Source organism: Narcine bancroftii, chromosome 1 (genome assembly GCF_036971445.1).
Source record: "Narcine bancroftii isolate sNarBan1 chromosome 1, sNarBan1.hap1, whole genome shotgun sequence".
Classification (NCBI taxonomy): Eukaryota; Metazoa; Chordata; class Chondrichthyes; order Torpediniformes; family Narcinidae; genus Narcine; species Narcine bancroftii.
The window spans coordinates 352,531,309-352,548,172 of record NC_091469.1 but is presented as its reverse complement, the minus strand read 5'-3'; the positions used below and the strand labels follow the sequence as shown (position 1 = coordinate 352,548,172).

Here is a 16,864-nt window from a genome sequence, read left to right as displayed (position 1 = left end):
GAGAAATACAATAAACACTAGGTTATGCATGATACAATATAATTGGTTACACAGGCTATACACCACGCCCCAAAAGTTAAATAAATGGGACCCAACAGTATCAGACAAATGTTTTCATTGTAAGAAGGAAACGGGAACAATTTGGGCATGTGAGAAAGTGGAAAAGTTTTGGGAAGATCTAAATCAGGTATTAAATAAAATCACAAAAAAATGACATACCAAAAAATCCAGAGATCTTTCTTCTAAGTAATATAAGAAGTAAAGAACTTGGCCTCAATTTGGATGAAGCACAAAAATGATTTATTATGATAGCCTTAGCTGTAGCAAAAAAATGTATTATGTCAACCTGGAAATCAGAAGATAGCCTGAGAATACAGCAATGGTACATAGAAATGAATAAATGTATTCATTGGAAAAAATAACATATAATTTAAGAAATAATATCACAGTATTCAAACAAAATTGGGAACCGTACATGGAACACAACAGAGAAGTCCTACCGCTGACCTCCACCGCCTAAAATGACAGAAGAAGACGAAATGACCCAGTATGTAAAAGTAGAAGACACAAATTTCTTGTTTATTTTCATTGTGTAATGACATTGTTTAATAGGTTTAATGTATCATATAGGTTGAACGTTGAGTGGGTGGGGAGGGGGGTGAAGGAGGGAGGAAAAGGAGGGGGAAAAAGGGGAGAAAATGACACTATATTCAAGAGGGAAATGTTTGTGTGTATTTTGGTCAGTATGGTTCATAGTGTGAAAAATAAAAATTAAAAAAAAATGTTTCTAAAATGCTTATCTCTTAATTCCAGGAATCATTCTTGTAAATCTATTCTGAATCCTCTCCAAAGCCAGTACATCCTTTCTTCAATAAGAAGCATAAAACTACCATATATTTTGGCATATGAGCCTTGAAACTACATTTAAAAAATCAGTGATTGTCTTGTATGCTAGATACAAAAACGAGACCTTAAATTCCAATCAAAAAACTGCTTATTCAGCGTACAAGATGACAAAACACCCAAAAAGACACCATCCTACAAAATTTCTGGCCGGAAAAGTGGACCGGTTCCACCACCCCACTACTGGTACCCCCACACCTCTCTACCCAGACATTTTATAATTGTAGAGCCCAAGGTCCCCACTCCTGCCCGGGATCCTGAGCTCCTGCCCAGGAACTGGTGACCCCCCAAGCCTACAGGTAGCTATGGTTCCTGCACTGAGCATACATGGGCAGCCTGAGTCAACTTCTTCAATGCAGACAGCATTGGACCCAATGTTGAGAATGGAGTCACCGTTGTCAACTGTGGCTGCAGCCAATGCTGAAGACTTGGACCCAGCTCCATTTGGCAACTTACCGGTCAAAGGCAAAGTTTTTTTTTTAAACTGTTCTTGTAATCACTTGATTGCTAAATTTACAGATTTGTTACTTGGCAATTGGGGCGTTAATACAAAGTTTGGGTTGTTGCTGGGAGGTCCAGACACCTGTCTTCAGCACGTTCCTTGCAGCATATAAGATGACGGGTCATCTTATATGCCTGATATATGATAATCGTGAAATTCAGGCTGAAAATGGGGGCCCATCTTATCTGAAGGTCATCTTATACACTGAAATATATGTTATGCAGGTAGGCCCCAACTTACGACCACATTTTTTTTTTAAAGATTACGCAGTTTATGTTGTATTTCACAAACTGTAACAAGAATTACAGGGTATGTAAGAGCCAAAATGTGCGTACTTACCTTGTTAGTTGGCGTTCTGGGGTCCCAGGGCTGGACGCAGCCATCTTTATTCCTGTGCAAATACACAAGTCTTCGGTAGGTGCATGCACTGGGTTCGCGTATTGGAATTCGAGTGATGCTTGTGCAAGAGTTATGGACGCGATTTCAATATCTTCAAGACGCTTAACTCTTGTGCATGCACCAACCGAACTCCAATACACGAACCCACCGAAGGCTCTTGCACGCGCCAACTGAAGACTCACGCATGCGCACAGGAATCAAGATGGCTGCACCTAGCCCCAGGATGCTGACTAACAAGGTATGCATGGAACAGAATGTGGATTCACTAAGGTTGATCAACAAATCCAGAAAACTTTAAGTTGTTATCGTCAAATGTACGATGAAAAAAAAAGATTTAATTAAAAAGTTTGCTTTAAGACTTTGTACCTCATGTGCATGGGCACAATTCTGACTTATGTCCATTCCAAGATATGACCAATTCTTTAGTCCCTATTATCACATATTCCAAGTGAGGCCTCACCAGTGGCTTATAAAGCCTCAACATCACATCCCTGCTCTTATATCCTATTCTTCCAGATATGAATGCAAACATTGCATTTGCTTTCTTCACCACTGACTCAACCTGGAAGTTAACCTTTAGGGTATTCTGCAAGAAAACTCCCAAGTCCTTTTACACCATTGAATTTTGAATTTTCTCCCCATCCAAATAATAGTCCTTTTATTCCTTCTACCAAAGTGCATGACTGTACACTTTCCAATATTGTACTTAATTTGCCATCTCTTTGACCATTCTCCTAATCTATCTTTCTGTAGCTTCTCCATTTCCCTCCATCTATCATCTGCAAACTTCGACAAAAAGCCATTTATTCTTTCATCCAAATCACTAACAGACAACGTAAAAAGAAGTGGCCCCAACAATGTCCCCTGTGGAACACCACTGATATCCAATAGCCAACCAGAATAGGATGCCTTTATTCCCATTTTCTCTTTCCTTTCGATCAGCCAATGCTCTACTCATGCTAGTATCCTGTATTCTTCCTATAATTCCATGGGCTCTCATTTGGTGAAGTAACCTTTGCAATTTTCCAGCCGTATGGAACCATGCCAGTATCTATTGATTCTTGGAAGATCATTGCTAGTGCCTCCACAATCTCCTTCAGAACCTGATGGTGCATTCATCTGGTCCAGGAGACTTAACTACTCTTAAATCTTTCATCTTCCCAAGAACCTTTTCTCTGGTACTCACATCTTCCCTGACATTCTTGAAAGTCCGGTTTACTGCTAATGTCTTCCACAGTAAAGACTGAAGCAAAATACTCATTCATTTCCTCTGCCATTTCCTTGTCTTCCATTATAATTCCTCCAACATCATTTACTATCGGTCCAATATCTTTTCTTGCCTCTTTTTTTAAAAACTCTGAATATACATAAAGCTTTCAGTATCCTTTTTGATATTATTTACTAGCCTCCTTTCAAAGTTGGTCTTTTCCTTCCTTATTACCTAGTTGCCTTCTGTCTGCTCTTTAAAGCCTCCCAGTCCTCTCTCTTTCCACTAATGTTTGCGTTCTTGACCACCTTTCTTTTGCCTTTACTTTGGCTTTGACTTCTCTTGTCAGCCACAGTTGTGTCATTTTTAAATACAAATATTACTTCATTTTTGGAATATACCTGTCCAGCACCTTCCTTATTTCAGTCATTCCTGTTCTGCCACCCTCCCTGCTAGTGTGTCTTTCCAATCAACTTTTGCCAGTTCTTCTCTTGTACCCCTGTGGTTACCTTTACCTCTGATTTTAGTTTTTCCCTCTCAAACTGCAGGGATCAGTGAGGGGATTAGTGGTTGAAGGACTCACACAAGGTTGTGGATTGCTGGCAATTTGTGGTTGATGGACTTACACTAGCTACAGACTGCTGGAGACTGGCTCATGGGAGCCAGGTATCGGAACTGGGATTTGAGAGGGTGCTCAGTGCAAGAAAGGCTCCCAAAGGGCCTTGGGCATGGGAGATTTGGATCTGGAGCTTGTGTTGTCAATAGTTTGAACTGAAGTCTGTGTGGCTGTTCAGGCTGCGTGAGTGCTGGAGGTGAATTCATGAACACTATCTCTGAAGGGACACTCTTTTGCTTCTCTGTCTCCTATTGTTAGGGACACCAGGCAATGCTCATGGCCACTTTTTGCCGCACGACAGATAAATGTTGAAATATGTCATGCATATTTCAGATGAGAATGGGCAATGACATATAAATATCATGGATAAATCAATTTTAAAAGTTGCAAATCATTCTCCCTTTTGAAGGAAACATCAATTCCTTTTTTGATTTCAATTTTTGTTAAAACAGTGAAAGAATTTTGATTAGAACATACTATACAATTTTTAAGTAATTTACTCATTTTATCCAATGCATTCACAATCTAATGACGTGTTAGTGTTTTGCAACCACCAGAGAACTTTTGAAATATAGCTACTGTTGTAACATAAAAAAACCACAGCATTAAACACACTTGGAGCAGGCTTCATGTAACTGTACAAATGTCTTGTAAATGTTATCATCTCTTCCTCTGGCAGTTTGTTCCATATTGCCCTCAGCGTCAGTGTGAAGCACACCACTCAAATCCCCTTTAAATCTTTCCACTCTCACCTTAAACCCATGTCTTCTAGGTTTCAACTTCCCTACCCTGAGGAAAAGACTGTGATCATCCATCTATGCCCCATATAATTTTATTATCCTCTTCAAGGCCACCCATCAGCCAACTTTGCTCCAGGGATAATAGTTTCAGTTTATCCAGTCAAATTTGGTCCTGGCAAATCTTTGTAAATCTTTTCTGCACCTTCTCTTATTTAATTGCATATGTCATCTAACAAATCTTTGTTTTCAGCATTTAATATTTCTAAAATTTTGAAAATGGTACAAGATTTGGGAGCAGCTTCATTTAATATATTGAAAACAATACAATTGATGCATTATTATGCTTTCTTTCACATATTTCAATGCTTTCAATTTTATTCAAAACTCATTTGTATAGAAAATAAATTGTATTGCTTTTGAGCTTATATCATAGTTTCAGAAGATTTCTAAGAATGAAAGAGGCAAAAGACAATACAAATCAAATTCTATACTCACTTTATATACAATGTGCTAATTTTATCTGACTGACACGATGACCTTCAATATTTTGTGGCATAAAGTTATCATAATTAATCAATGCAGTAAGGCAAGCAGTCCAGAATTCACTAAAGCATGCAGTTCTGAGCCTTGATAAGTAGTGATATAGGAGAGAAATTGAGAGCAGGCATCAAAACTTTGAAATTTACAGAACACAAAGATGACCTTGTGTCCATACCAGGAGAATAAAGGCCATTCCTCTGGATTGTATTTCCTAATTCATCGTCCCTGGTATCACAGGCTGTTGTGCAACAGATGCAAGGATTTATGCCATGGCCACTTTTCCTTGCAAACAGTAAGTGCCAGATCTCTAGTATACCCAGGGTTAAAAAATATTCTCCTTAACACATTTGTAATGCTATACCTTAAATCTATGCCAGTTAGTTATTTTTTCAATCTTCGCAGAAACTTTCCAATCATTCTATCTTGATCTTTTATAATTTTATAAATTTAATTAAATTTTATCTCAGCTTCCAATGTTCAGTAAAAGGTATTACCCAAGAAACTTGTTTAGCATTTAGTGATACAGCAGCTTCAGTTACACTATTTAGTCATACAGGTGTTCTTGTTCAAGAATTGCAAAATATTAGAAGGTATATGTAAATACATTGGAAGGCAAATTGCATCTTAAACACAAATAGGTTGGATTTTAGAAATGGGGGAGTATCATTAAAATTGTATAGATTTGACGAAGGGATATGACCCCAAACATTATCAACTCCTTTCTACCCCATCTAATGCTACTTGACCTGCTGAGTTCCTCCAACATATGTAGTTTTTCTAAGCTATCCACCTCAACCATCTGTCTCCTGTCACCCAGACAATTAAAGTCCATATGGACATCTACCACTCTGCCTTCATCAATCTCAATTACAAAAAATTCATGTTTGTGAGAGATGATCTCCCCTGCACACTACTGTGCTGTGTCATTAAACCCTGCTTTTCTAGATGAAAATAAATCTTGTCCCTCAGAATGTTCTCTCAAACTTCCCCAGTACTTCCCTACCCTGATGCAAGGCTCAGCAACCTGTAATGAAGGGAAATATAAAAGCCTGTAGATGTTGTGATTGTAGTAAAAATACATAAATGCTGGAGGAACTCAGCAGGTCTCACAGCGGTCATTGAAGGTAAAGATATGTTAATTGATGTTTCGGGCCTGAGCCCTTCTTCAATGATCAGGTAGGCATCTAAATGAAAAGGAACAGCAGAGAAAGGAGTGCAGACTAACAGACAAAATAACATAACATAACAATTACAGCACGGAAACAGGCCATTAGGCCCTTCTAGTCCGCACCGAACCAAACACCTCTTTCTAGTCCCACCTCCCTGCACAATGCCCATAACCCTGCATCTTCTTCTCATCCATATACCTGTCCAACCTTTTCTTAAATAATACAATTGACTCCGCCGCCACTATTTCTCCCGGAAGATCATTCCACACGGCTACCACTCTCTGAGTAAAGAAGTTCCCCCTCATGTTACCTCTAAACCTCTGCCCCTTAATTCTTAACTCATGTCCTCTTGTTTTAATCTTTCCTCCTCTTAACGGAAATAGTCTATCCAAATCCACTCTGTCTATCCCTTTCATAATCTTAAATACTTCTATCAAATCCCCTCTCAACCTTCTACGCTCCAAAGAATAAAGACCTAATCTGTCCAATCTCTCCCTATATGTGTTAATTGGATATGGAGAGAAGGCTAGGAGAGAGGAAAGGTGAGAACAGCAGCCTGTAATTTCAAGGTGCAACATTAGATATCCTCCAATCCCTGGTACCACACCCACGGCTAATGAGAAGGCAAAAATCTCTGGGTTTCTTCACTCCAGGCAGTTATGGAGATAGGTCATTTTAAAAAGTGAATGTGCTTTTCAAACACCAAGGAACTGAGGACTATTGGTAACTAGCCCAGAACAGGTGATAAGACTGATGAAATGAAGGTTGGAGGTGTTGTGGATGGTGCTAAAGGTTCTTGTAGGTTACAAAAGGATATGGACAGGATGCAGAGTTGGGTGGAAAAATGGCAGATGGAGTTCACTCTGGGTCAGTGTGAGGTGATGCATTTTTGAAGACCAAACCAGAAGACTGAGTATAGGATTAATGGACAGTTACTTAAGAATGTGGAGTTTGGACCTTGGGGTCCAAATCCATACATCTCTCAAGGTCAGTGGATAGGTTGCTAGAGTAGTTAAGAAGGCCTAAGGGATGTTGGGCTTCATTAATAAGGTGATTCAGTTCAAGAGTTGAGAGGTCATATTACAATCTCTGGTGAGACTACCAGAGTATGGTGTTCAGTTTTAGTCACCTCATTATAGGAAGGATGTGGAAGCTATGGAGAGGATGCAGTGAAGATTTACCAGAATGTTTCTTGGATTGGAAAATAAGAGCTGGGACTTTTCTCTTTGGAGTGTAGAAGGATGAGAAGAGACTTAATAGAGATCTACAAGGTTCTGAGAGGTATGGACAGGGTGAAAACCCAGCATCTTTTTTCCCAGGGCAGGAATAGCAAACACCAGAGGACAGTTGTTCAAAAGTGAAGAGAGGAAAGTTTAGGGTAGATATTAGGGATAAATTTTTACATAGAGAGTTATGGGTGCCTGGATTGCCTTGCCAGTGATGGTGGTGAAGGCTGAAATATTAAGGGCATTTCAGAGACTCTTAGACACATGGATGAGAGAAAAATAGAGGGTTATGGGTAGGAAGGGTTTGGGTTTTTTGGCACAACATTGAGGGCCGAAGGCCCTGTACTCTGTTGTAATGTTCTATGTTCTAGAAGGCCTACAGTTGTTTAGAAATGATCACACTGAATGGATGGGCAGATGAGGGCTTGAGTGGCCTACTCCTGATTTTATTTCATTATGCTCTTAATGTTCTAAAAGCACCATCTGCTTTGTTACTGAACTGCCTTGTTAATCGTTTTAGTTAGAGAACAAAATAACGCTTGCTATCATAACTTTTGCCAGAAGAGGGACCTGTAATTCATAATAAAACCACCACCAAACATTCACTTCTTATCAGCAGCCTTTTTCAAATTAAGCCTTACACACTAAACAAAAAGGCACTGTTCTCTTTTCTCTTGGAAAAAGTGTTGACTTGTCCCAATCTTTTGAATGTTCTCATTCATCCAATTTTGCTATGAGCTACATTTCACATTTTCACAGAAGCTAGATTTTTTAATAATAAAATAATGTATAAAGATAAATAATATCTAAAATTGTACATCATTGTCCTTTGGAACCAGGAGCAGGAGTAGATCACGAGGCACCTCAAACCTGCTTCCAAACTCCCCCACCCTTTCAATATGATCATTGCTGATTAACTTCAGGTCTCATCTCCTCTTCTATACCAGTTCCCCATAGCCCTATATTCTCTGATCTTTCAGAAAATTGCCGATCTCTTCTTCAAGTACCCCCAATGATCTGGCTTCCACAATCTGGCAGGATAGAAAATTCCAGAGATTCATCACCCTCTATGTGAAAAAAAATTCTGCCCACCTCAGTTTTTAATGATCACTTTTAACTTGTCACGATGTCCTCCATTAGAATCCCTTGCACACGTGGATATAGCTCAACATCATTATCATGGATTCATGAATCAGGGCTCAGGTCCAAAATCTCAGAATCACGCCTACTACCTGGCTTCTCCTCTTTCACAGGGTACCTGTCTTCATCTTCTGTGGAAAATTTTGCTCTGTCATTTGCAACTCTCTTGTGCTCATCTGTATTGTTATTCACTTTGACAATTTCATTGAAAATGACTGAACCACTGGCATTTGACACTGACTGGCCACTGGTATCATTCATTATGTTACTGCCACCTGAAAAACCTTGGTTACCCTTTACTTCCTATGGATGCTGCGTGACTTGCTGAGTTTCTCCAGCACATTTGGGTGTTGCATTTCACTCCACCATATCTTCTTATGAATTGATATAAGATTTCTCCTTATTCTTCTGAACTCTAATCTATATGTTCTATGACTGTTAGACTAGACTTTCAGTTTCTGGAATTGCTTCTCTGAATATTTCAGTCTCTTCTACATTCTCTCCTCAACTTGAATGTACTTCTTAAATTTGGTCGCCTGTCCTAATATCTCACTATATGGCAGTACAGTATTCAATTGTGCCAATGCTCTAATGAAGCCTCTTTGGTCATTTAAAGGTGCCTCATACATTTGCTTTATTATTATTATTGTTCTGTATTGTGAGTGAAAATCCTTTCCTTCCACTCAAAATAATTCTCATCTGGCATTAAAAATGGCATACAGAGAGAAAAAAAACATTTAACATTAAAAAATACAAATGAAACAATTTTATTTGTCTCCAATATCTATAAACAACAAGTTTGTACACTAACATTTTGAGCAAAATGCTAAGTTTAATGCTACTTTTAAGGCTCATATTTCAGAAATGCAATGAAGCAATTTGAACAAGAGTTATGCTCATTCATTTTCTTCCTTTGGGAAAATAATTCAGATTATTCATCTTCTTGCATAGGAAAAGTGTTCACTCTGGGATGGCAGCAATATTCCTGATTTATTGTTCTACCAGCAAGGATCAAACCTTCTTCCAAACTTTGCCTGCTCTTGGTTTGCTCTTGAATGGGAAAGTTCACTCTATGGTCATAAAAACTGGTTTGTTCTTCTTGCACTGGGAAAGGCACATTTTTTTTAGACTGTTCTTGTACAGGTATTCCTGTGCCTGTCTCAGAATCATGCCTACTACCTGGCTTCTCCTCTTTGACACGGTACCTGTCATCATCTTCTGTGGAAAATTTTGCTTTGTCATTTGCAACTCTCTTGTGCTCATCTGTACTGTTATTCACTTTGACAATTACATTGAAAATGACTGAACCACTGGCATTTGACACTGACTGGCCACTGGTGTCATACATTATGTTACTGCCACCTGAAAAACCTAGAGTTAAGGAAGAAAAAAATGCACACAGATCAGTTTTTAGTTTTACATCAAATTAAATAATAAGAAATTGAATATGTATAATGGTATTTTAACATTTTAATGGTTTTTGAATACTTCTGAATATCAGGAATGGCTTTGCCTTCCACCTCAGGTATTGCCCACCAATTTCATGGAACTATCTTGCAAGATAACATGACTAATTTTCATTTGTTCATGTGGATGCCATTGTTTATAGCAGTATTAATTGTCCACTGCTAATTGATCCTGATCTCAAGAAGCAGCTAAATTTGAACAACCATATTAGTAGATCTGGTTTAACATATAGAGCAGACCAGTAAAAGATTTCCTTCCCCAAGGAAATCAGTAAACCAGTTAAGTTTTTACAAAATCCATTAGTTTGATGATTAGCCATACTTAGACATCTTTAAAAAAAATCCTAACCCGAATCCGAATTCTCCAGCTATCTGGTGGGATTTGAATTCATGGTGGATATTTAACGATTATTTAACTACTTACAACCATGTCCTGTTGCACAAATCATTGTTGCACACTGAAAAGAGTTTCATCAATTGGATCCAGAGTAATCTCTGTCAACAAACATCAAATGGATCCAATGAGGAAAACTACAATGTTGTGGCCATTACTAAAACTTGGCTGGAGGAAGGGCAAGATTAACTGATGCAGGTACTGGGGTTTAGGGGTTTTAAAAGGAATAGGATGGGAGGTAAGAAACGGGAGAGTAGTATAATCGGTCAGGGATAGTATTATGGCTATAGAAAGGGAGGATGCTGCAGGCGTAGTGTCTGCTGAGATGATGTGGGTTGAAGACAGAAATAAGAACGTTACTAGAATAGTCTACAGGCCCCCAAATAGCCCTCAGGAACCTGAGGAGCAGATAAGCAGGCAGATTTTTGAATGGCGTAGGAAATACAGGGTTGTTGTTATGGGAGACTTCAGTGATTGGCATCTACTGACTGCAAGAGGGATAGATGGGACTGAATTTGTCAGGTGTATTGAAAAATTATTTCTGACACAGTATGCAGACCGGCAAATGAGCAAAGAGGCAATACTGGATATAATTCTGGGTAATAAACCTGGTCAAGTGGTGGACCTATCAGTGGGTGATAGTGACCACAACTCCCTGAGCTTTTGCATAGCTATGGATAAGGATAAAAAGACAAAATGGGAATGTGTTTAACTGGGGAAGGGAAAATTATAATGGTATAAGGCAGAAACCAGTGAGTGTAAATTGGAAACAGATGTTCAAGGGTGAAAATACAGAACTAATTTGGAGGAAGTTTAGGGACCACTTATGCTGGGTTCAGGATCGGCTTGTCCCAATTAGTCAGGGAAAAGGTGGAAAGAAAAGGGAACTGTGGTTGATGAAACAGGTGAGATAGCTAGTCAAGAGGAAGAAAGAAGCATACATTAGATTTAGGAAGCAGGAAACAGGAAGGGCTCATGAGATGTACATGTTAGACAGAAATTAGCTTAAGAATGGACAGGAGAGCTTGAAGGGAGCATGAGAAGGCCTTTATGTCGGATCTATAGAAATATGGCGAACAGAAGGATAACAAGAGTGAAGGTGGGGCCGCTAAAGGATAAAGGAGGCAACATGTGCCTGGAGGTGGAGGAGGTTGGGAAGGCCCGAAATGAATACTTTGCTGGATCATTGCTGGACAATGTTGAGATTAAGGAAGAGGAAGTGTTGGATCTTCTTTAAAACATTAAAACTGATGTCCCTGGGGCCAGATGCGATATACCCAAGGTTGCTGTGGGAAATGAGGGAAGAGATAGCTGGGACAGTGGCTATGATCTTTGAGTCCTCTTTGGCCACAGGGGAGGTGCCATAGAATGGCAAATGAAGTCCCTTGTTTAAAAATTATAGACCGGTGAGTCTTACGTCAGTGTTGTGCAAACTATTGGAGAGGATTCTTGAGGATGGGATCGATAAGCATTTGGAGAAGTACAGTCTACTCAAGGATAGTCAGCATGGCTTTGTGAAGAGAAGATTGTGCCTCATGAGTCTAAATGAATATTTTGAGGAGGTAACAAAGGAACTTAAAGAGGGAAGGGTGGATTATGTGGTCTATGTGGATTTTACTAAGGTATTTGACAAGGTCCCCCATGAGAAACTTGTTCAGAAAGTCATGAGGCATGGGATCCGTGGAAACTTGGCTGTTTGGATAAAAATTGGCCTGCATGTAGAAAGCAGAGAGTAGTAGTGGAAGGAAATTATTCTTCCTGGAGGTCAGTGACTAATGGAGTTCAGCAAGGATCTCTTCTGGGACCCCTGCTCTTTATGATCTATATAAATGACCTGGATGAAGAGGCAGAAGGATAAGTCTGTAAGTTTGCAGATGATATGAAGGTTAGAGGAGTTGTGGATGATGCTGCAGGTTGTCATCGGTTACAAAAGAATAGAGACAGGATGCAGAGTTGGGCAGAAAAGTAGCAGATGGATTTCAATCTGGATAAGTCTGAGGTGATGCATTTTGGAAAGACAAACCAGAAAGCTGAGTACAGAGTTCATGGTTGGTTACTTAGGAGTGTGGATGAACAGAGGGACCTTGGAATCTAAATCCATTTATCTCTCAAGGTCACCGCACAGGTAAGGGTTTCAGGGTAGGGAGGGTTTAGTAATATTTTAAGGAATATATGGGTCAGTACAACATTGAGGGCTGAAGGACCTGTACTGTGCTGTAGTGTTCTATGTTCATCTCCTTCCCCTCACCTAGTGAAACAAGTTAAATGTTTAGGATTGTGATGAGGAGAAATTTTTTCATATAGATGGTTATGAATCTCGACTTAGAGCCATTGAATTCAATATTTATATTCAGGATTGAGATCAGTAGATTTCTGTAGATTCAAGAAATCAAGGAGTAAGAATGTGCATGTAAAAATATAACATTTAGGAGAGGGCCCTGCAGGCCTGCTCACCAGCATCGGGGCCTTTGGATTTGTTCAGCATTCATTAAGATTATGGACCATCTTGCAGCCCCATTTTTTTCTTTCCCTCTTCCCATATCTTTTGATTCTTGTAATATTTGGAGATCTACTGATCTCTGTTTTGAAAGAACTCCAATGAGTGAACTTCCACAGCCCTCCTAGGTCAGGAACTGAAAATAGTTACCAGCATCTAAATGAAGAAATTGCTCTTCATCTCATTTCTAATTGACTTTTTCCCTTCATTGAGACTGTGATCCCCTTCATTTTACATTCCTCATTCTGATCTGGGAGAAAGTTAGAATTCAGCAGAAAATGACTGTGAACCCTGTAAGTTTCAGTGAAATATGAGCAGGAAAGTTAACATGAAATAGATAAGCAATGAGATTATAAGGTGGTGTAAGATGGGGGGGTCTTATTTGACATGCACTTGCACTGCATACTTCTGCATTCATTTCAAAGTTTTTAAAATAAATAGATTAACTTACCAGATGGCACAGAGTTTCCTGTATTATGACTATATTCACCACTGAGATTTGTAAAGTTAGAAGTATGGTTGCTAGAATCAAGTCCGTGAATATTCTCAGCCTCCTGAGCGGAACTGGAAGAGTTACTTTGACAGCACATGTGACAATCATGATTTGGAGGACAATGTGTTCTTGATGGAAGAGAGGACAACAGAGATGGGCTGTCTGTCGCTGGAGCTTGTTTTTGGATGTTTCTGAAGGCATAGATACCCTTCCTGTCTTCTTGTGTGGATGAATCATTCTGAATTGACTCTTCTATCTCATATCCCTCAGACATAAGGGGATTTAGTGAGGTTCCACTGCTTGCATCTACCAAAACAATTGTGGTGGAATCTCCCCCTTCATTCCTGATATTGTACGATGTGTCTGGATTTTCATTTGGTATCTCCAGGGAATGTTTTGCAGTCCACAAAGTCTTGATTCTGCAATGAGGATTCCATAAAGGGCTATAATCTGGACAGTCTGCACATGTACAGAATACGGAACCTTTTTCATCTGTTGCCTTAACCAGATTTTTGTGAGGTAGAAAAGAATCACTCTCTGGGTCCCAGCCGTGGTTATCTGATTTAATCATGAGATTAGCAGGAAGATCTTCCTAGAAAGCAACAGAAATTTTTCAGATGGGTTGACAGGGAAAATAAAAGTGATTTGAAGTGAAGCTTTAAAGTGTCCAGTGCAGCATTTCCAGGTTTGAAAAAAAACTGAAAAAAGGAACATTTCTGTCAGGAAAAATCTCTCCCTCCAAATCAGGCCCCAGCTTCTGTTGTAGCTGGAACAACACTGAGGCATTATGGCCAGATGTTCATCGTTCTCAACCTACAATTATAATAGATGAATTTGAGAAATTTATTGTGATACATAAATTTGGAATGAAAACTTAGGATCAGCAAGGGTGACTTTTCAAATCCTGACTGGTTCATTGATCTCTATCAGGAAAGGATACATGTGATCCTCCTCTGGTCCAGGCTTTATGTGACTCCAGACTTGAAATTAAACAAATATCTTGAGAAAAAGAGTCAGAAAATTAGCCTTAAATTATGAGGAAGTACAGATCCAGAGTGAATCAATTGCTCCAATTAGTTTTAGTAAAGAAATTAAGAAATGAGAAATCAATGGTAAAAATCCTCACGACATATTGCTTGTATCCCAACCCTGTGATGCAGCTGACTATAGAAATAGTATATGCACTAGTTGTCACCTATCAAAACAATGACAATTCTTCAATTGTTCTTACAAATTGTAAGGTAGAAAAAGAGCTCCTCTGTTGAAAAAGGAAGGAGAGAGAAAACAAGACACTACAGATCATTTAGCCTGGCATCAGCAGCAGGAAAATGCTGGACCCTTATTGTGAACTATACCATATATGACAATCCTGAAATCCTTTGAGGTTTTAACCAGCAGAATAGATTAGGGAAAAGGGTGGTATTTTTTGGGTTTCAATCCCTCACCATTCAGAAATTAAGAAATTTTAAATTTATATTGCTATTTTTTTTCCACCAAAGTTGTTAACCTCATTTTTTTTACATTATGTACCATATGATAGCAACATTACGTCAATATCCCTGAATCCTCCTCTGAAAACCTAAATGACCCCACAAGAAATCATTAACCTGAAGTGCAGTTCAATATTGGGGGTGAAACATGAAAGACTACAGATGCTGTGATTATAGTTAAAACACACATAAATGCTGGAAGAACTCAGCCGGTCTTGCAGCATCCATTGGAGGTAAAGATACATTACCGATGTTTCAGGCCTGAGCCCTTCAACGTATAAGCAAAAACACAGGAAGGCATTTGAATAAAGACTGAAGAATGGCAGGGGAAGGAGTCCAGACCACAGTCAAAAAGCATTAATTGGATATGATAAAAGGAAAGGTGAGAATTGATTTTGGCTCGGTGAAAGGAGACAGAGGGAAAAAGGGAGAGAGAGAGAGAGAGAGAGCTGGGGGAAAGGCACCAGATTAAGAAGAATGGGGGGGGGGGGGGGTGTGGTTAACAGAAACTGCTGAAGTTGATGTTAATGCCATTTAGTTGGAGGGTGCCCAGACGGAAGATGAGGTGTTGTTCCTCCAATTAGCGGGCAGTGTCAGTCTGCCAGTGCATGAGACCATAGACAGATACATCAGCAAGTGAATGAGACAGGAATTGAAATGGATAGCTATTGGGAGATCCACACTATCACAGTGGACAGAGCCGAGATGCTCAACAAAGCGATCTCCCAGGCACTGCCCAGTCTCTTTGATGTAGAGGAGACCTCAATGAGAGCACCAGATGTAGTAGATGACCCCTGCAGATTCACAAGTGAAACTTTGCTTCACTTGGAAGGACTGTTAGGGGGCCCAAATAGTGGTGAGGGAGGACATGTGGGTGCAAGTGGAGCATCTACATGTGGTCACAGAGATAGGTACCAAGTGGACGACTGGTAGGGAGGGAGGAGTGGATGTGGGAGTCATGGAGGGGGTGGTCTCTGGGGAAGGTGGAAAGAGTAATATGTAGCTGTTGGTGGGATCATGTGGTAGGTTGCAGAAATAGCAGAGGAGGATGCGTTGGACATCGATGCTGGTGGAGTAGTAGGTGAGGACAAGGGGAATCCTGTCCTTCTTGCAAATGGGGGCAGAGGAGGCCAGGGCAGATGTGTGGGTACTGGAGGATATGTAGGTAAGGCTGAGATGATACTGGTGGAGGGAAAGCCACGTTGTTTGAAGAAGGAGGATTTCTCTGATGATCTGGCATGGAAGACATTGTCCTGGGAGCAGATGTGATGGAGATGGAGATGGAATCCTTACAAAGAATAGGTATAGTTGAGGCAACTGTGGGATTTGGTGGGTTTAGAGATGTCCATCGAGAGTATATCTGCTGAGATAGAGATAGAGAGATTGAGAAAAAGGTAAGTGTTGCTAGAGATGGACCAAGTGAATTTGAGGTTGGGGTGCAAGTTGGCAGCAAAGTGGATAAAGTCAATGAGTCATCGATGTAGTGGAGGAAGAGTTGCGGGGCCTTGCCTGTGAAGACTTGTAGCATGGATTGCTCCTCATAGTCATCAAAAAGACAGGCATAGCTGGGGCCCATGGGGGTACCCATGGCTACCCCTTTGACCTGGAGAAAGTAGAATGAGTTAAAGGAGGTTATTGAGAGTGAGAACAAGTTCTGCCAGCCGGAAAAGGGTGGTGGTGGAGGGGAATTGTTTGGGTCTATTTTCCAGAAAGAAACGAAGGGCTTTGTGGCCTTCGATATAGGGAATGGAGGTGTACAGTGTTTGGATGTCTATGGTAAACAGAAAGCAAATGCGATCAGGGAACAGGAAGTTGTTGAAGTGATAAAGGGCATGTGAAGTGTCCTGGATGTAGGTGGAGAGGGACTGGAACAGGGGGGACAAAACGGAGTCTAGGTAAATGGATACTAGTTCAGTGGGGCAGGAGCATGAGGAAATGATGGGTCTGTTGGGATAATTGGTCTTGGGGATCTTTGATAGGAGGTAGAAATGGGCAGTGTGGGGTTGGGAAACAATAAGGTAGGAGGCTGTGTGAGGGAAATGACTGGAAGTATTTGAATTCAGAGATGGTGCATGATACAGT

The 16,864-nt window shown here is 40.0% G+C and overlaps 1 protein-coding gene and 1 long non-coding RNA gene across 4 annotated transcripts in view; one reads left to right on the top strand and one right to left on the bottom strand.

The window, feature by feature from the left end:
* The window catches only part of LOC138749517 (uncharacterized), a 145,884-nt gene that overhangs the window by 34,544 nt on the left and 94,476 nt on the right, over window positions 1-16,864 (top strand). The gene's annotated exons all lie outside the window — the stretch shown is intronic.
* Window positions 4,714-16,864, bottom strand: part of LOC138749511 (uncharacterized) — a 92,442-nt gene continuing 80,291 nt past the window's right edge. For both annotated transcript variants that reach the window (XM_069910942.1, XM_069910952.1), the window contains exons 9-10: window positions 13,251-13,884; window positions 4,714-9,813 (exon numbers count right to left, since the gene is read on the bottom strand). In XM_069910942.1, the coding sequence (XP_069767043.1) occupies window positions 9,374-9,813; window positions 13,251-13,884 (1,074 nt within the window). In that variant the 3' untranslated portion in view covers window positions 4,714-9,373. The remainder of the gene's footprint in view (window positions 9,814-13,250; window positions 13,885-16,864) is intronic.